The sequence below is a fragment of the Camarhynchus parvulus genome, chromosome 4, assembly GCF_901933205.1.
Source record: "Camarhynchus parvulus chromosome 4, STF_HiC, whole genome shotgun sequence".
NCBI classification, from domain to species: Eukaryota; Metazoa; Chordata; class Aves; order Passeriformes; family Thraupidae; genus Camarhynchus; species Camarhynchus parvulus.
Window position 1 is genome coordinate 42,679,590 of NC_044574.1, and position 21,175 is coordinate 42,700,764.

A 21,175-nucleotide genomic window follows, 5' to 3' on the forward strand; every position below is an offset into this window, starting at 1 on the left:
TAGTTTAGTTGACTATGCAGTTCTGCATCTTGCTCTTCAGATCTTCAGAATCTGGCACTGACCATTGTCCAGTAACCAGGTCCTGCACTAAAGGTTCAGTTGCTCTGCTCCAGTCTGGAACTTTTATATCTTTATAATGTTCCTTCAAAAGCTGCAGCTTCACTTGGGAAGGAAGGGGGGAAAATGAGATTGTAATGTGGTGAGACAAACTAGGAAATTAGCTCTGATTCTGTGTAGTGGAATGAGATCTTGAGAATAGAATATGCTGGTATATTTATGAGCCAAGTGGAAACCAGTGGTGCAAAGTGGAAAGAGCACACAGAAAGAGCCCAGATATTCCCATCTCTCTTCTGTGTTCTCTCCAGGATCCCTTGTGTGGATGAAATATAATAGTTCTGTTGTGAGACTTTAGTTGCTGTGATTCCCATTTCTGTTGTTTAGCAGGAGCCAGGTCTCAGCAAGACACTGTTTAAAAAGTTAAATTAAGAGACTGTTGCTATGCGTCTGCTGGTGAGGGAGAGCTGCCACTCTCTGAGGAGGTATGGCAAAGGACAGGGCTAGGGATGAAATGACATGGCAGTGGTCAGGAAAAACAAGCCATTTTTTTGGCCATCTGGTGAAAAGTTCCAATAAAGGCAGCTGAGAATAACTAACATCATGGACAGGTACCAATAATATGCAACATAGATGGAAGCAGTTGAGAGCAGAATCTCATTATTCAGTAGTTTGCTATTCTAATGTGTCTTTTTAGCTTCTCTAGAAAAAGGGGGAACATTACACAGCAATGGAAATTAAAGGGCTACAAATTTAGCACATAGATGTGACAAAACTGCAGGGATCCTTCTGTTTTAATCAGAATATCTGGTCTGTTTATAGTTTAAATACCATGGTTCAAATAGTCTCATCCATTAGTTTGAGAAAATTTCTCAAAGTAATGAGGAAATAGGGAATGGGTTGTCTAAAAGCAGCACATGTGATAAAGTGATTTAGTATTGGAGACATACTGTCTGAATATTCAGGGAGGCCTCAATCCTCCCAAAGATTATGCATGTATAAATTCTGTATATACCAAGTTGGACATACACTTCTTTTTGGAGTTGCTATGTTTCTAATTTTTGTTTCTGAAGAGCAAATACTGAAGAATTTCTCTACTTGCCAGCAGAATCTCATTCTTCTGATTGCTGAAGTTGAAATTCATTCCAGTTAACCCTTTTGATAACACAAGGGGCTAAATCCAAAATGTTCAGAACCAATTCCCAGAACAGAGTATTTCCTTTCCTAAGAGAAAACAAAAGACTTTGGAGAATTCTGGAGCTGAGCAAATGGACCTAACTGTCTGATTTTCATAATCTCCCACTTCAAAACAGCTGACTTCTGTGCAAGAAGTATAGGAACAGTATAGGGCTTCAGTGTCCTGTTTGGAGGAGAATTCCTAGTCAAATGAAAGGGATGCTTGTGTCTGTATCACTGATGTGGCCAATTTATACCATCAGCCTCTCTCATTTCCTTCCCAGAACTTAATACATCTGCTATTTTTACAAATTGAAAATTGCTGCTAGTACAGAGTGCGCTTCCTTAAATGTTACACTATGAAACTTAGACACTTTCTGTGCTTGTGTATTTGCTTGAACTATTCCCTTATGTGCTGTTCTGTAGTTCCTGTAGTAGATGGGGTGTATTTTCTAAAGGTCTTAAGGTTTGTCAGGTACTGGATCATGCTATTTAAATACTCTGAACTCATGAACAAAGGATTAATGTAGAAATTGGAGTTTGTAATGCATCTGTTATAATGGTGGGGTGGAGGGGGGTTGTGTACTTGTGCTGCGGGTTCATGACCCTTTCTCTTTGACCCTGTTAGTGGGCTCAGGACTGTTCTGGCCTTGAAGCTTTTGTAACTTTGCTTTTCTGTGTGGTGTGTGCAGCTCAGTGGGACAGGCTGTACCTTGGTTCCCATCTGATGGAGGTGCATCCCTTACAGTGACAAATGAAATATTTGTCACTCAGTGCGCAGTCTGGATGCGTATCCTGACTTGTGCACCTATAACATGCTGGTCTTGTGGCCACCATGTGTTTGTGTGTGGCAGCTGTATGAGCAGGGACTGATTGTAGAAGGAAAGGTGCATCTCGTGGTTTCATTCAGACATGTGGCCTGGTCTGAAAAGGGCATAGAGTACTTCTGGCCCCATAATTCTGAATGACATAGATGTCACTGCATTCACTCGAAGATCTGTAGCTTGTGAAAGAGAGTGTACATGCAATTATTTTTATTATTGATGTGCATGACTTAGTTCGCATGATAATGTGTTTCAGAAAAATTGTACTAGCCCTTCACCAAACAGAATTTCTGTTGTATGAGTAAATGTAATTCTCATAATACTAATCAGGACTTCTAGTTTGAGATTGGGAACTGTTTTATGGTAAGCTCAGTTTTAAGTATTTAGAGTGTTTAAAAGCTCTGTCTTGTGTTCAATTTAGAGTGGTGGTGAGTTTGTCATGCTTCTGCATATCATTGTTCAAACATCATAGATCATAGGTGATATCCTTTAACTCTGGGAGTGGCTCTGCCACCTCCATGTATTCAAAGCTGGGCCATCTGAATCGTGTTTGTAAAATATATAGCTAACTTAATTTGAAGAACTTGCTGGTTTAGTTACATTTATTGGCACTCAGTGGGTTTTGTATACCAAATAAATTACTAAAGGATTCTTTTTTTTATTAGACATTATCCCAGATTTTGCTTCATGTCATGCAATTGAGGTTAACATTTGCATGTTCTGTGACTTTTGTTCTTTCTGAGGATTGTTTATTGTTGCACATTGTCCTCTGCTAGCCCCTAGATTCTGCGAGTGTGAGGCTTGTGTAGAGCAAAAACAGCTAGAAATGCAGACAGGCAGTGTTGGAGAGAGAGAAAACAGCATTGGTGTGTATATGAAAAAATTGATTTAGAGGGAAGGAGGAGGGAAACGTCTCAATACTTTGTGTCAGGCTTCATTTTTGCACCAATTATCAGGAGATATACAAGATCCCTTGCTAATTTTTAGTCTACAATGAACAAAATATGAAAATATTTTTTCTCAAGTGCTGCGAATACAATATTCAAGCTGTGAGTTTGGACATGTTTTAAATTTTCCATAAAAGCAGAAGTGAACTAAGAGAGCCCTCATCTGCTTACTTCCAACTATAGATTGGACATGATTTACGAGACTCCAGTTACACAAAATGTATGCTTTCCTTAGAAGAGAGTTTATTCTTCTTTTAACACTTAGGAACACAACATTTTGCAGGCAATAACTGAAAGTTGTGCAGGCCATATTTCTGAAAGCCGAGCTAGAAGATGCTATTAATACTGTGATTTTGGACATAAGCACGTTAGCAGATACTCAGAAGGAGTCAGGACAGAAGAGGCCAGCTGTCTGAAGGGATTTTGGAAGGAATTTCATATTTGTTAGTATCTGTCAGTCTGTTTAAATGAGCATTCAGATTCTGAGCATTAGACATGCAAAGTGGTAGAAGCCTTTGCCTTCATTTACCATGTGTTCTGCAAAGCCTGTCTTGAAGTGGTGTTCTTGAGCCTCACCACGGTGATCAAAATAAAATGGGACAGATGATGATGATATATTGCTGTTTATAGAAAGACCTGCTTTTCAAGAGTGTGTGGATGACGAGGTAAATAAGTCCATTGTCATATAACTCATTGACTTGGGTAGCAGTCTGAAAGGTAAATAAATATCTGTAAAAAAGAGTATGGGCAGTAGGAAGTCTACCACTATTTGAAGAAATAAATAAACTGAAACAGCTGATGCCATGAGGAAAGCAAAAGAATTTGTCTAACTTTGATCAACTTGCTTTTTCTGAGGATTTTTTATTTTTTAAAATGAGGACTTCTTCCTGATTTATGGAAAGATGGTGACCAGTCAGCTCACTGCTGTGGCAGACACCTATGTGCATTGCATGAATACCCACAGCTGTAATCCAGATGGGCTCTGGGTTGACCCTCTCTGACCCTCTCTTGGACCTGAGAAAAACTGTACATTTTCTGAGTTAACCTTGTGCTAGGGCTTTTCGGACAGCTTTCTTCTCCAGTGACAGCAGGCCTCCTGCTGGCCTGCCATACTACCCTTTCCCTGGTGTTAAACCACCATATCTACCCAAGGAGTGCAGAAATTTACAAGTGCAGTTGTAAGCAGCAATTTAGGTAGGCCACACGTAGTCTTTGCTTACTGTAAAGGTGCAATAACGAATCCTTTCAGGCTGACAGCAAAGTTTGAGCTTTTAATCTTAGCTGCTCTCTGCTACTTGCTAATGTGACTTGGAAAAGAGCTAGGAAAAAATTTTCAGTAATCTGACTCTAGACAAATAAAGCTTCTTGGGTTTCATTCTGTCTTCTTTTTCTTTAAATAGACCGCTACTCTTAGTGATCTTGTTCACAACAAAGCTGCATAAATAATTGTAGCAGTCCAGTCAGGAATATTGGTTGGAGCATTGTGGTTTGCAGGCAGGATTCAGCAGCTCAGACTGGTTTTGGGGCTTGGAAAATGTTTGCACAAATGTGTGTAAGTGTTCAGATTTAGCCTCTCTTAAGACCATGCCACTACTTGAAGAGGGTTTAGGCTCTGCCTGGACTGAACTTTTCCTACCACCTTCTTACCATTTGCCTCAGGTCAGTTGCATCAGGAACTGCCTTGGCTGAAATCAAATGATGCACCAATTACAAATTTTTTATGATGAGCTTTTACTGGATCCTATTCTCGATCTGTCTCAAAGTCCATTTGCACGAAACTGTGCCAAAAGGAATGCAGCTGGGTGCATGGTTGCTTTTCGACTTAAGATTTCTTTCTCTCCTTTGTAGCATTGTCCTGCAATTTGTCTATCACAGATATGAGTATAATCAAAAGATTTTGTCATTAGTGTTCTAAGATCACATGCATATGCTGAATTCAGGATACATACTTCAATCAGTTAAATAATAGATCACATTACAGCTGTATAAGTATATACTTGTTACTATGAGTATAGTAATGATGTTAATTGATCCAAGCAAAAAAATGGAATTATTCTAAAATTTTTTATTCATCCTATAATACATGCTACTAATAATAAGTTACACTATTGATTTGCTTTTTTTACTAAGTTGCCCTAAACAAGATAGCTAGTACCTTGAGTTTTGCTTTCTAAAACAACTTACTAAATCTAAAATAATCCTCCCACTAAAAGTTAAAATATGCTTCAGTGTACAATTATTAAAATAGCATGTTCAGTATGAATAGTTATTTTTGAGATGTATATTCTCAATTATAAAACCCCTTGCTCCTTGCTTTATGCAATTAGCACAGAATAAGGAAATTTTTGTACTCTGCCGTTGTTTGGCAGAGGTATTCAGTCTTGGGGCTCTGTAGCTTACTAATGAATAAAAATGGATTTGTACTTAAACCCTTAACTGTGCATAGCAAGGTTTTGGCATGTTATAAAATCTAAAATTATAGCAGAGTATGTGAACAGAATTAACAAATGGATGGAGCTGCTCTCACTGAAAAGTAGGGGGTTTGACTTTAGATGATTAAATAAGGCTTTAGTCATGCAAATATTTGCTAGTTGCTGTTAATTCCTTTTTCTTTCCTCAGAAATACTTTCTTTTCACTTCTGTTCTTTCAGTTTACATTAATGATAAAATTAAGTTACTTTCTTTTTGATTATATTTGCACAATAAGAAGGAAGCCAATGTAGACCAAACAGACTGACAGAGTAGATGGTGCTTTTAGCAGACATTTTCTGTGTTGGAACTCAGGCTTTGTACTCCCAAAAAGACATTTTTTAACCCCTACTCTATCATGTAATAAGTAGGCATTTAGCAGTAGAGCTACTTGCTATGAATTCAGACATTAACAATTGTATTTTGTAGCAGTCCAATCCGATCAGTGTAATAAGAGTGATAAGGTCAGGCATTCCAGGTTGGACCTGCCTCCCACACCTCTGGATCCTGGCTCACCTCAATGTGATCAGCTGCCTGTGCTGTTTTGCAGAAGGCATGGTAGCACAACTTAAGGCATGACAGGAACAGCTGCATTAAACTGGAGTGAATTCAGGCTCTGGCTAGCATCAGAGCAGGATTTGCAGATTACAATACAGACTGAAATGCCTAGTTCTTCCTGGATCTGGACTTCACTTGCTGAATAGTGTCTGGTGTTCAGAATGAAAGAGTGATGCTGTAATGTACTTAGGCTGTTTTCTCCTCCAATGATTTTAATTTTTCTTGCTTTCTGTAGACGAAGTGAAAGCAGTAAATCAAAGATCTGTCAATATTTTTTATCGGCAGGTTTGTTCACAGTCATCAGTTAGATACACAGAAGAGCAGAGAAGGCAAAAACTAAGATCTCATAATCGTTCATCATGTAAATTAAGTTTCATTTCATTTGTTTGTTGTGGGGAAGATAGAGAATGTTGTAAAAATTGGTGTATTATAAAGAAGGTAAAAATCAGTATGATCTTTCATGAGAGATTTGTATGTGAAGTGGGGTTAGCTTTACTTTATTTTAAAACCATGTAGTTAATTGGAATTTCTGTATAACTCATGGGGGCACAAGTGGAGGAAAAAACCAAACATGTAGTTGTTTGAAAAGTCAAAATCAAAAGCCTTATAATTAAGAAATATTATATTTAGTTGAGGTTACAGTGAATACCACATTTCACATGCTGTCCTTGAACAGAGAGGCTGCCTGGCCTCTGTCTCTGCTTGCATTTAGGCTTTTCTCTTTTCACTTGAAAGGCTGTTGAGAATTATTGAATGTTTTGATGGGACTTGCTTCTTATTAGCACCTTCATAAAACTCATGGCAATTTCTAGAGTGAATCAGAAATCAACTGAAGGAATCAGCCTCAGCTTCAGTACAGGTTAGCAAGCTTGTGTCTGTGCAGTGCTTATTGTCAGTTGTTCAGCTGTGGTAGTCTCCATCCTAGCACAGATCAAAAGAATGCAGAAAAATTGACATTAGTCAAGTCCATTGACCTGACCAGCACAGTGAAGATTTTTTGTATCAGAGCAAGGATGAAGACTAAGGATTTTCTTATTTCTTGGGGATTTTTTGAGTATCTGGTACTGTGGTGGTTGACAAAGTAAGCATCAATGCCAGTTGAATTAGCAGCTTCAATTTCAGTTGTTATTTTGATTTGTGGCTTTCCAGATGCAGCCCAGTTTGAGAATGAGGAATGGGGCTTTTTCTGCTGTCAGTGCAATTGTCAAGGACCAGCTGTTAAGGCCTCAGGCAAACAGTTCCTGTTCTCAAAGTCAAGGCTCATGCTTTTAGGACTTCAAGTGGATCTGCCGCTTTATTCCCATTTCCATATGTTAAACCTGCTGCACTAGGGAGCAGGCTAATTGTGGGTGCTGATGCAGATAGATAAAATTCCAAAGTAATGTATTTATTACACTCTTTAGGTTTGGTGTCAGCATTATTGTCTGCACTGCCTCAGGCAGCTGTGAGGTAGAGATCATTGGTTTGTATTTGATATGCTATTTTTTCACTAACCAGGGTTGTAAGTCAGAGCACTGGCTTGAAGACATTTGATGATGTGTGATTGTGGCACACGCATGCTAATCTATCATACAGATACACCCAAGTAACTCAAAAAATGTAACTTCACTGCTAATATTTCTATGGTCACATGTTTCTAACAGCATGCCACCAACTCAGACTGCTCCTCTCATTCCCTGTGGTCGTGGACTGCATGAAACTCTGGCAGAGCAGATGCTTCCACAGTAGTTAACCGTTCTGGTGGTGCTTGGGCTGCCTACATGAGGAATTAAAAACTTCTCTGGTGAGGTTTGCCATCAGGTATTGCTGTACTGCCTGGAAAAGGCCTGCTGTCCTTCAGTATGTCAAATGTAAGGATGCTGGATTTTGTGCTGTTGATAACTGCAGGATAGATCCATGCTTACACCATTGATCTAACTCTATCACTGAACCTTTTCTTTTCAGCTCCCTGGTAGTTTCCTCTTTTTTTTTTTGTTTTTTTTTTTTTTTTTTGTTGTTGTTTTTTTTTTGTTTTGTTTTGTTTTGGTATTGTTTTGTTTTTGTTTTGTTTTGTTTTTTTTGTAGTTTCTTAAGCTGTGAAGAATTGATTTAATATTTCTTAGTCTCATTTAATTGCTATCACAGATGACCATGGTGAAGACTTACTTGACTGAATGGCCTGGTCTTTCCACTGGTCTGGTCTATCTGAAAGATGTAAAACTAATCCTGGCCACTCACATGTGAAATTCAGCATTGCCAATCAGTCATCTTTAAGGCTGCATACTCTAAATCCTAAGAATTATTTTTTATATAGGTTCTGAATCTTTGATCTGCAAGTAATAGGATTGTCTTTTCTGTTGTGGTTTTGTGTGTACAGGATACTTTCCCCATTTTGCATATAATGTAAAATATTTGATCTGCTTTTCAAAATATGTTCATTTTTAAGGAAATAATATCTAGGAAGCAAAATAAAGAAAGGTAAATATAACCACAGGGACTTGATTTTAATTCGTTGAGGATAAAAATGAGTGGAAATTTTAAAAAACCAAAAAAATAACGGGAGTTTTCTCTTAAAATGACTTTGTGTTTAAAGCAATGTAGAATTTAGTAGCAGATCTATTTCTCTATAATCTTGTTTACTATTAGTTTATTGGCTACACAGTTCAATGACTGTAAAATATGGAGACATTGCCCATTGCTACGAGTTGTCATCATTCCACTGAAGCAGCTGAAGATCTGCCAAATGTTGGCTTTCTGTAAGCTCTGAAGTCTCTGCTTTCTCAGCATAGAGCTAAAAAATGGTTTTGTTCCCTCTTATTTAAGTGCGCTGCCTGCATTTTTTTTTCCATTTAAACCTGGACATGTGTTACAGGGTTGAAGTGCACATGTGGGTGAGGGAATTAGGGTAGTTACCCCTAAAATCACAGATTCTTTGAGATCATCCCCTTTTTCCATATACAAATAGAAGATTATTTCTGCCCTTCCAACACTGTTGAATTTTATTTGTCTTCTTACACCCTTTAGTATCTACCACTTCACACCATTTATTTTCCTCTTGCACTAGTCTGTCTGAACATCACACAGGTGGGTCAGATTTTTTTACTTGTTCTGCACAACATTTCTCTAGGTCCCCCTCTTTTCTTCTCCTGAGACAATATCTGAAGTCTAACCACTTTATTGGTAGTGTCAACAGGACAGAACAAACTGGTTTTTTCTCTGACAGATTTTTAGTCTTGGCATTGAACAAGCTGACCAAAGGAGGCTACAGGAAGCATGACTGACAGGAGAAGTCCAGCCAGGAGCTATGGATACAGTGATTCTTGTTGGCTTTAAAATATGTTTCTTGGGGAAATACTTTGTCCTGAACTTAAGATTAACCAAGTTTACACTCCTTAAAAACTTGGATGTTGAACTCTTGCATTGAAAACAAATTTAGTGAAAGGAAAAGACCTTGGGGGCATAACCTTTCCTTTTCTTCCCCTTTATTTTTCTCCAAGATTCCAGTCTTGTATTAGGCTTGTCAGAGGTGTTACATATTTGGTACTCTCTTGCCTCCCACTTCTTCAAGGCACATAAATCCATTCAACTCTATCACCTTTGTGATATTGCTAACATGCAACTCTCTTGATCAGTCCACTGTGAAAATTCCTTCTGCTGCCTTCATTTCCTCCTGTTTGGGCTGCTGTAACTCACAGCTCTTGGGCAGTTAACAGCTGTTAATACTTTGTAGGATTGGTACTCACAGTACACTATCACAACTCAATGTTTTTTGGACAGTGACTACTGTGTAATTTAATTCCTAAAATCTTCAATAACATGGTCACTTAATTGTGTCAAAAAACTTGAATTCGTTAGCATATTTTCACTGAATTCCTCCTTCTAAATCAGCTTGCATTTAGCTGATAATCTTAAGGGTCCTTTTTCAGCCTCAATGATTCTATGATCATAGTTAATAGCTTCCCTGACCTCAAGTGTAGTGCCATTCGGTGTCAGATCTGTCTGCTACAGGAAATTTTTCGTTTGCTTTTAATTCCAGATCTTCCCTCTTCAGATCCAAGGTTCCATGGTGAGTGATTTAAAAAAGGACTACTAAGTGGGTAGAAATTGAATGGATGTGAGGTACTTGAACAGGGAGAAAGATTATATTTTTCTCAAAAAATGGATGCCACTTAGTTCTGCTGCCTGAAAGATGATTATAGTAATTTAAGTTGATCACAATTAGACCTTTAAATTTGCATAGCCTTGAACTGAAGCATTTTTATTTAAATTCATCACTCATTATGCCTTTACATGTACTGTTCAAAGTCTGAGGACTGCATAATTTGCAACAAAGAAAACAAGTCACCGAACGTAATGAGCTAAACTTCTAACAATACCCTCAAATTTCACCTGCAATTAATCACTCATGCTCAGTTGCAGACAAAAATGTCAGCATTTACACATGTAACTGCATGTAGGCACAGTCAGACAGAACCTTTCAGTACTGTCACCCCTGTTGGATTTCAGGCAAAAGAAATAAATTGAAATATTTTTCTTATAAGGGCCAAGGGAATTATTGTTCCATAACATTAGGGTGGTAGATTACTAAGAGCACACTAGACATATGTTCTGTTCTTGTTTTTATGACAGAAATAACAAAGTACGAGGCTGGAGAAGCATGCATGTTGTAGACTTGATTTACATTCAGCTGTAAAGCATTTTTAGAACTGGATCTTTGTTTAGCTGTGTGTGATTGTGAGTTTTGCCTTTAAATTGCCCAGAACGAGTGGTTGGACCCAGGTCAGGAGTGGCCACGCGTTGCACCCTGCTGCAGCTGTGGGATGCCAACTTGCCAGGGTGTGAAAAGGGCATGAAGGGCTCTGTGAGCACAGAGCCCCCCTAAAGGAGCTTTCTTTTGTGTGAACTCTGGTATGATGGCCTTTGGCATTGTGAAAAACCTTCCTATGGGAGGAAAAATGTAATGGAGCATGTGGTGCAGTCACAGTGGTACTTCTGAAATATAAAAAATCTTGAGCTTCCACGAAGAAGTGGAAAAGTCTGAAAAGCAAGCAGACAACAAACCACAACAAGCAAAAAATGATAATTGAAATAACACGTGTATCTTTTGGGCTGTCATTTTAAAATTCTGATTGATGTAGCTTCTCTAGAGTAAGTTTTAACTTCATGATTTGAGTTGGCACTTTTTATGTTGTTTCCTTTTCTCCACTTCCATGCTTTCCAGGCTTCTCAAGACATATTTTGTTCATTTGGTTTTAATTCAGTCCCAGCTAAGTATCTCAGAGCCAAAACAATTCCTGTGTGGACAAAGAAGGGAGCTTGTGATGCAGGTGCTCAATGGTCTTTATGGCCACATTTGTTCTGTAGGAGCAGCAGCCAAAGGCTCTTCTGGGTCCCATGGCCAAATGACCTGGCACAGCTTGTGTCCATACAACTAAATTAATTTATATCACCCAAACAGGGTGACTTAATCCAAACTTACTTCCAGGAATACTCTCTGGCCTGGACTGTTTATTTTGAAACTCTACCTAAAACTGTGCCAGATGGTTTTCTGTACAGGCAGACACGTGCAGACCTCCACCTCTGCCCTGGCTTGATGGCTGTGGGTCTCACCTTATCAGCCTGTGTCAGGTGCAGGCATTGACTGGCACAGGTCTTCTCTGTGGCCTCCCACCAGTTCTAACTCTTGGGCTTTCTTAATGCATGCATAGTTTTCACTTAAGTTTACAAACATTTTGGTAGAAAATAATTTATAAAAATATCACAATGGAATGTGCCAAAGAAGAGCCAAACTCAGCACAAAACACTTATTATCAAAGATCTCAGGGGAATAAAATTGAAGGAGCAATGTACCAAACTTCTGTGTTTATCAAATACCACCTGTGGGTCAAAAAGCATGAGTGCCACCAAGCCCTCTTTCAAGTGAAAACTAAATTAAGATCTGGGGAGTCTTTTATAGAATACATTAGGTAAGGATGTCGTGCTGCGCTTTTCTGATCCATGTGTGACATAAGAGCTTTTTGATTTCTCGTAAGAGCTACCTCCACTGGTAAAAATAACATAATAAAGTTATAAAACTATTTTCCCTTTATTATGTTATTTTAAGGTATAGCCTATGGACATGGCTGAAGAGCATGGCTTTTCCAGTCACAGGAAAGGAAGAGGATTGATATTTACACTGTCGGTAGCAGAGATATTTACGAACTGCTGGCAGCCAGCTTAGGTAGCAGAACATGTTTATATGTATTCTGTGTACGCACGTTTGCTTTTACAACACAAACAGGTTCAAAAATCACAGACACTTTGTTGTAATGAGTAATAGTTGCACTGGCTTCATTTTTATCTCTGTTGTCTCTTTGCAGGTCAAAGCAACAGATGCAGATGCTGACCAGTTTGGAGAAATTGAGTATTCTCTTTACGATGGATTTAATTTTTATGAAAAATCCAAAGCTTTCCAGATTGACCCACACACTGGTCAGCTCTTCGTGTCTCAAGACATTGACAGAGAAGGAGATCCAACCACTTATGATCTCTTAGTAAAAGCTACAGATGGGGTAAGTTTCACCTTTCTACACTGCCAGATTTGTGAATGCATTTGCAAATTTGGATGTCTGGTATACTTTTAAATGAGAATGTAGCAACTATGTAAAAATTGCATGAATTTGAATAAAATGTCTTGTCCTTAAAGAGAGCAGAAAATTATATTCATGAACTGTGAATTTTTACACAAACTAATACAATTGGCTGGGAAATACCCAATGACTCCTAAAAAAAGTTTGGAAAAATGTTTCTAGGATGTTATTCCTTGCTAATTTTCCTCCTCCTATTCGAACCAATGGACACCAAGTTACTTCTGCTCCCTGCTTTCAAGACCCCTGCAGCAGTAGTAAGACAGTACCCAGTACCATGGGCTAGAACTGCATGGCTGCTGTGGGTGACAGTGACTTTCCTGGGTAAGTTCCTTGTCCTTTCTAGGTGGCTGGTGCCATTGCTGTTGCTGTGGCTGGGTGCAGCCTCCCTGCAGCTGCATGTCTGCAAGTTTTCCAACTTCTCAAGATCTGGTGCTTGGAAGTGAGCATTCATGGTACAGCAGGGGCAGAGTAGTTGTATGTGTCTGAAATAGTCCATTGCAGCCCCTGGCAAGGAGGTGAGGAGACATTTGCTGTGGTGGGAACATGTTAAGATGTCTGGGGATGGACGCTTTGCCCACCTGATGCCATGTAACAGAAGATTTTGCTAGTAAGCTCCAAAAAATAATGGAAGAAAACTATTCATTGTATTTCCATTATGAAATATTCATTTTGTGATTTGCAGTCTGAGGTCGTTTGCTTTGTAAGGCCCAGTTCGTACTTGTCTTTACCTTCTTCAGCTTAATGGTGAATTGTGAAGAAGCTGAAGAAAAAGGTTATTGGTTGCCTTCAAATGTTAAAATTAACATAAGGACACTTTTTGAAATGTTATTCAGGTCACATTTTGCAGTACAATTTGTCCTGAAAAACATTGAAATTCAATTATTTCAGCCTAAGCAGTTTTTATTTCTTACTTTGAATATTAAAATTGCATTTAAGATAATGTCCTAAATGTATCTAATATAACTTTTTTTAAATGCAGTTGTGTTAGAAATGCTGTATTTTTCATTAAAATGCCTGTAGGTTTTTTTTGTTGTACACTGAAGAAACTTAGTGAACTATGATTTCTATACCTATGAGTAGATTAACTTAAACAGCTGCAGTTGATGGTTGTGTTAATTATTTCATTTTGAGAACGTAGCCATTGAGGGTATATCTGTTTTGTTGAATTCAGATATTTGTGTAATAGTTAAACAATGTTTTTTCTTTAGCTGTCCCAATTCAGTGCTCATTTCAGAGGCTACAGAAATATTCTTTAATTAATATTGCCTTTAGCAGTGTGCTTTTTATTCCTCATAGATTTCTTTAGAGCAGAAAAAATTACATAAATATATTGGTAGATTTGTTTCCATACTCATCTGATTTTAATGTCTAATAACTTGACCCTGCTCATTACAGGGAGTTTGGACTTGACAGCCTTTGAAAGGTCTCTTCCTACTCAAAGCATTCTATGATTTTAATGTAAGGATAGAAGAGTGGGTTTTTCCAGGAAAGTGCCTGTAATGTCTATAGCAGAGGTAGTTCTATCTGACCATTTTGGAATTTCACTGTGATTTCTGCCTTCAAAATTTATACTTGAATATATATAAAAACTTTGAGGAGTAAAGCAGTCTGTATTGAAATGTATAACAGCAGAAAATTAGGCATTCTGCTACACTTGATATTTTCATTTTTCCTATCATTCACATGTTTTGAAGATGTATAAATGTAAAGGACACATACACATGTCTGGAATATCAAGATTAATCATTAATAATGGTTATGTGAGAGCTCAACAATAGCAGTGAAATTCTGAAAAGCTTCTAAGATATTCAGTCAGGTACAGAAAATTATTTTGAAAATCTGAAAGAAAATGTTTGCATGAAAAAAAACTTGATGCCTTAATTTTTTTAGTTAAATTACTGCTCTATTGATAAATCTTACCTTAAATTTAAGGAAAATAGACAATGCTTTGAAACTATAGGGTATTTAATTTTTAAATTGCTCTATCATTTCTCTCTATTTATGGACCTTGTGTTTTCAGAAGTTCAGTAATGGGGAGAAAGGTTCAGGTTTTTATTGCCTTGTTTGTGACAGGTAAGGCTTGGTCTTTTTACTGGAGGTCAGCACTTTGTAGAAGTTTGCCTACCTGACACTTAAATACTAAAGTGCCTGAATTCAACATCAGCTTTTCAAAGTTTTTAGTGCACCTGAAATTGTGTTGAGCAACTCTCTACCTTTAAAGCAGAATTATAGTAGGTTATTTATCTTATTTCCTGATTTTCTGCTGCTGGTTTTGATGGATTAAAGATGTTAGGTATGGGGCTCAAAGTAGAGGCTGTGACTGGGGGAGAAATGTGCACAGAAAAGAGAGAGGAAGGATGAAAGGTCACTTGTGACAAAGAAAGGTAGAGACATGAAAAGGAAAGAAAATAACACAGCTAATTAGAAATGAGGAGGAAAATAAAGTATTTTCCAGGTGGTGTGCAGTTTATCTTACATCAAAACTATCAGTTTCCTCCACCTGTTCCTGGCTACTCCATTACATGGCTTTAGAACTTGTCAGTCACGTCTCTAATGCATTGTGTAGAAAATGTAAGGAGTGAACTTGAATTGCACACAAGAGCCCATGGAGAGGCAGGTGGGAAAGAGCTTCTGTTAAACTGGTTTTAAATAAACATCCTGTGAGAGCTTGTGGGAGCACTCTCACTGATTAAGCAAAGATGAAAAGAAGCATCCTTGTCTCTCCTGTATGAAATTGTAGGTCTTCAGTTTTTCAGCTTCTTCATCATCACTGAAAGGGTTCAGTACACCATCAACAGGCGTGTTAGTGACTCTCTTACTGCCTTTCTGCATAGAGACACTTTGTCTCTTGCTTTTTGGTAATCCACCCTGCCTATCCAATTTTATTTGTCTTTTACATTGGAGCAATTGAAACCTAGATATAAACACTTGACACTCACAGGCAAAGCTTCTGAAGAACTTAAGGCTTTTGAAATAATTGGAGACATCTCTCCACTTTGACAGCATTACTTCAAGATGACATATCCTTTAGGTTTGAAAAAAAAAGCCTCTGTGTCAGAGATTCTGTATCTAACGGTTCAGTTTGGAACAAAAATTTGGCAGCATGGTTCACTGACAAAAACTTTGGAGGCTGTGATGAAAATCTTGATAGAGTTTTAAGCATTTTACAGCACCAAAAAAAAGAAATACAGCTGCTCAAAATAGCATAATTTCTACTTATTAAGACAAAAGAGTTTCCCCAAGAATAATATATATTTTTTAAGAATGATAAAGAGGTCTACTAATAGTTTTAGCTATTCACACAGATTTGATCCTTTTGAAGTAATGAAAACATTAATTGCTGTTTGGACTTGATGGTAGTTTATGTCCCCTTTTTCTTCCATGAGGGACACAACCCTCAGGACTCTGACAGCGAAGTCATTGTAATTGTGACTGTTGCACCAGAGAGTACAACAGTAGTTAAAAATACTTGAACATTTGAGATAAGGGGTTTTAAAATGAACAGCTGTAGCTTTCTGCTCCTGTTAACACGTTTTGACAAATGTAATTTTCTGTCAGCAATAGATCTTATATAAGTCAGCCTTCATGTTTTGGAAGATAAATGTTTTGCTTGCTTCTGAGTAGATGAATTATATCCACATCATTAGAAGTAGAAGGAGCTTTAGTTCCTTCTCAATTGGAATGATACGTTTTTCAGTTGTCAGAGCAAGAATTGGGCCACAACCAGTTAATATCATTAAGTTATTAAGTAAATATCATTCTTGGCATATGAAGGTATACACTGCTTCTTCAGGAAAAGAAGGTTCTGTGTCCATCATAAAATACGATGGTGAATTTACATAGAGAATAGGTTTCCCTATATACTTAATCAATTTCAAAAGACTTTTCAGTCTTTACCTAACTCTGTAACACAAATACAAATTGGCTGAAGAATGGAGTTTGGGGATTTTTCATGTATGTTTAGCAATAATGAAGCTTGAAAGAAGCAGCTTAACACAAACTCTTATGAGCTTGGTTTCATGCTCTTCCAACCATTTTTTTTTCAAGATACTTTTTATTCTTGACCTCACTTCTTCCCTAGTCCTCTTCTCTTAAAAATACTTTTGATTTCTGTTCTAAAGTACTGAAAGCCATGGACACACAGAGCATATTCTGACAGTGAGTAGAGCACATTCCCTCCCCTTCCCCTGCCTTCCCTTTTTAGCTCCTGTGCAGGGATTTCCTTATCATGGAAATCAAGATACCATAGAAGGGGCTTGCCCTGAAGTGGGGGTGTTGGCATTGGGCTCACTGCCATCTCCATTTCTCCATATTGGCATGGGGTTTCATGGCAGTCCCAGTAATTTGTAGGCTGATTACTGTCCTTTAGAGTCCTGGTCTCCAGGCAAGAGTCCTGGCTGCTGGCTGCCTGTGCAGCAGCATGAGCCCTGGAAGCATGCCATGCCTTATTTTCTTCAGAAGCACATCAGGCGGATGTGGGATAGATCTCCCTGTTTGTGGGTGAAATACAGACACATGATGCATAAGATCATCTTAATTTTCCACTTACTTGAGCCTTTATGGGAATGTCACTTCACCCAATAGAAGTAACATTTACAACACAGAAAAAAAAAAAGCCAGGATAAAGCAAAAAATCACTATGAAAATGTGAAGGTAAATGCTGGTAATGTTTGGTTTTTTCCAAAAATAAGTCTGAACCTATGGACACGCTAAGCAAACACTCAAAAATAGTTTTGTGGGAGATTGTTATATGGCAGGCTAAGTCTCAAGGAATAATATCCAGTCTGAATCCTTGGATAGTTTAATGAAGGTCAGGTTTAAAAATAATTGATGTGAACAATTGGATCGCAGAATTATGCAGCATAGTTGGTTTTGGATTGGTGTGGTTTTTAGTGTATCACGGCTACTGTGACGGCAAAATGAAGTTTGCACTAGCTCAGCATTGTTTATGTGTGTGCATGAACATCTGATCTGTGTCAGCAGTTTCTCAAAGTGACTGCTACAAGCACAGCATGCTCAGTGGACTTTGAAGAGCTCAGGATTCTTCCTCCATCTGTATTTTAATGTACCACATAAAGCACATGCACACTGTACGTGCTGTGCTGCCTCATGCCTCTGAGCATGCGAGTGCCCTAGAATTCACTGTTATCACTGCCACAGTGGACCTGCTTTCTTTTAAAAATGCTTGTACTTCCTGTGGCTACAAAATAGTCTTGGAAAAATGAACCCCTCCAAACTCCTGGAGGGAGTCCTCTGAGAGTAAATTGCCACTAGTTTCACTCAGGTGCCTGTGGGGTCTATACTTCAGTACCCAGAGAATTGGGTTTTTTTGTAGATTGTCAGAAAATTCAGTGCTTTGTCATAGCAAAACAGTATTTTTCTGTAGCATGGTGTGATAAGCCAGCTTGTAGTCGCTCCTTTCTTCTCCAGTTTCACTCCAGAGCAAGGCTAAATGTGGTCCCATGTGATATTTTAGTGGGCTTTTGTAGGGCATCTGTCAGAAAATTGAGCATAGGTATTGTAGACAGCAGCTTGACAAGTCAGCTTTTGGCTGTCCTGCTTTTAGTTTGTGTCCCTGGTTGAAAAATCCTCATGTTCACTATTATGATGGTCATGCTTTTACATCTGAAAGTCTCATAGAGAGAAGTTATTTCTGCTTTACTGGAGCACCACAGTCACCTGAGGGACATGTCTTCCTGGACCATAAAGCCCTGACTTTTATCTGTGAAGGAATAAGTGGATTTTTGGAGATGTCAGCAGAAGCATGTGAGGTTAGACTAGCAAAGTTTTTTATGTGTGTTGCTCATTAACATTAACAAAACTGACTTTGTGTTCAGGCCTCGCTGTTGTAGAGAAGCTGAATTTCTTTATGCACTCCATCAGCCCTTGGTGCTGTGCTGAGCACATAGTTTACTTCTGTGCAGTGTTTTGGGGTATTGCAGATACTGTAATTTGCTTTTAATGGACATTTTCATTGATCAATATTGTTGCAGCATGCTCCATTTCCTAATGATGGACTGAAGCCAGCTGTGTACCATCCTATTTTAAAAGTTATCTTGATTTTTGTTCTTTTTTTTCTTATTTATCCAACAGGGTGGTCTGAGTGCCCAAGCTTTTGTTCGCATCGAGATAGAAGATATTAATGACAATCAGCCTGTTTTTGAACAAGACACCTATGTGACAAGTATCAGCAGTCACACACAGCCAGGAACAGAAATCATCAATGTTGCTGCCACCGACAGAGATTCAGGAATATTTGGCATTGTCACATATGAACTGGTCCCAGGAGAATTTTCTTCTTTTTTCACAGTGGATTCATCCACAGGTAGTGTATGTGTCTATGATTCAGAAAGGTTATAATTATACAATATATACATTCTCCTTGATTATGCTTTTTGTATTTGGAGTCATGTCACACGGGTGAAATTTAGATTCTGATGGAAAATAATTCTAGAGGTAGATGGAGGATTTAGGTTTAATGTGAAACCTTTGCATTCACTGGAATAAGCCGAAAAATGGAAAACATAGTACATGCCAGCCCAATGAAGGACAAGCAGCATGCCACTTATCCATTATTTTCAGCCCTAAATCTATAGATCTTTGTAAGAAATAATAAAGTATTGCTTTTTTACAAAAATATCTGCATTTCTTAAATTCTTACGGCTTACTCTTGAAGAGCAATAAAACACCCTTCATGATGTTCCTCCTTTCATTTTTTTTTCTGTTCTAATCTTCCTCTGTACTGTGCTAAATCCTCATTCTGCTCAGTCTTACAAGGCATATTTGCCTCCCTGTTTGACTCAATGTTTAGCTTTCTAACTGTGCTTTTCAATAAGTGATGGGCTAAACTGAAATTGCCATTTTTCTTGAGGGCCAGCCCTTGCATGTGAATGTATCCTGATCAACAGATGGTCATGGCACATATTATTTTATATGTTTAAGATCTTTTTAGGCTCTAATACATGTGTGTATATATTAGGTCTTTGGCATTTAAAATCTTGCAGTGTTCTATTCTTTCTAATAGATGTCTGTTTTTACACAATTCCCAAACCATTCTGATGAACAGAAGAAACTAATCTTCTTAGGAAGTTAGGCTGCTTGTCTTGGCTATTTCAGAATTTATTTAACTGTGGACTTTTAACTACCTGTCAAGTCAGGTTCTCAGGGGCATAACTGATGTCAAAAATACGTAGGTCAGTCAATAATTAGGGAGCTGGATCTCCACAGGCATTTAACTGGTCATTTTAAAACTGTCCCATCAGGCTTGTTGAAGAGAGCCCCTGTGGATCACATTAGCAGCACTGGCTTTGCAGCAACCCTCTGCTGAAAGAAAGCCCTTTGAAAGGTTTCTTCCTTGGATTGTGACCTATTGGCCTCTCTTTCCAGTTTGGCACTTTGTATAGGAAAAATGTCATGCTTAATGATGAAGACTCTATAAGCTTGTAAGTTACTATTACCTCATGGATCTATCATGGTATTTTATCAAAGGCAGACCAAATTCAGGGTGAAGTTGCTTGAGGTCATTACTGCTGACATTTCATGATGAGAAAAGCTCTTAGGTCAGACACTATTCCCAGCATTATAGTGCTTGGAATCTGATTGCACTTAATCAGATCTCCTGGGTAATTCACAAGGTCAGACTGTGTCTAATTTTAACTTATTAATATTAATGCTCTGGGCTTTTTTTTTCTGAATACATTTTTTCCATTTATAATCTTCCATATCTATTGAAAATAGGGCTTATGTTCAGTCACTGGTGAGGTGAATTATTTTTAAACTATAAGGAAAAAAAAACCATTTTAAACAAAAAAAAAGCCCCCAAAAAAACCCCCGAAACATTAAAATTGCCAATATATCACACAGAAGTTCTGCAATCTTTGAGCTCGAAAACCTGTCCAGAGAGAGATGAAACAAGTGGTTCACTGTTAGGGCACAGAGATTTTGAGCTCTTCCTCCTTACTGCTTGTTACAACAGAGACAATTTCCAGTGTTCATTTCCAGACACGCTGTGCTATGTGTCTTCATATGCTCTGATATATGTGTGTCCTAGTTTGGCTGTGCCTCTCTGAAAGTTATGTGAGGGACTTCATCTAGTTAGCTGGGCAGCATTTTGTGGACACAGGGCAACAGACAAATATGTGAAGGAATAGGCATTCCCCAGGAGATGGGTGCTCAAACAAAAAAGCGAAATGAGATGATATTACAGTTTGGTCTCTGTTTTTCTGACCTTATGGATGTGCAGTCTGTTTCTGTTGTGTTCTGCATTTTTTCCAATTTATGTATGTATGGCATATTCTGCTTCATCTGCTCTTCTCATTATTAGAGGACCTGAACAGAAGGACAATGATGGTGTTGGAGAATTCTGTGGATTTGGCTGCCTGATAAGTTTTATTTTTTAATTTTTTTTTTCTTGCTGATAGAGAATTTAGAAAGGAGAAATGAAAATCAGCGCATTAGTAATTTTGACTTACTATGTTCATTACAGCCCTTAATATTTTATGTGGACAGAGATATTTTCAGTATTATGAGATTTAGAATA

At 38.1% G+C, this 21,175-nt stretch overlaps 1 protein-coding gene across 1 annotated transcript in view; it reads left to right on the forward strand.

Moving 5' to 3' along the window:
• DCHS2 (dachsous cadherin-related 2) overlaps positions 1–21,175 on the forward strand; it is a 103,874-nt gene that overhangs the window by 29,685 nt on the left and 53,014 nt on the right. The window contains 2 exon segments of the mRNA XM_030948275.1: positions 12,367–12,558; positions 18,730–18,961. Coding sequence (XP_030804135.1) covers positions 12,367–12,558; positions 18,730–18,961 — 424 coding nt within the window.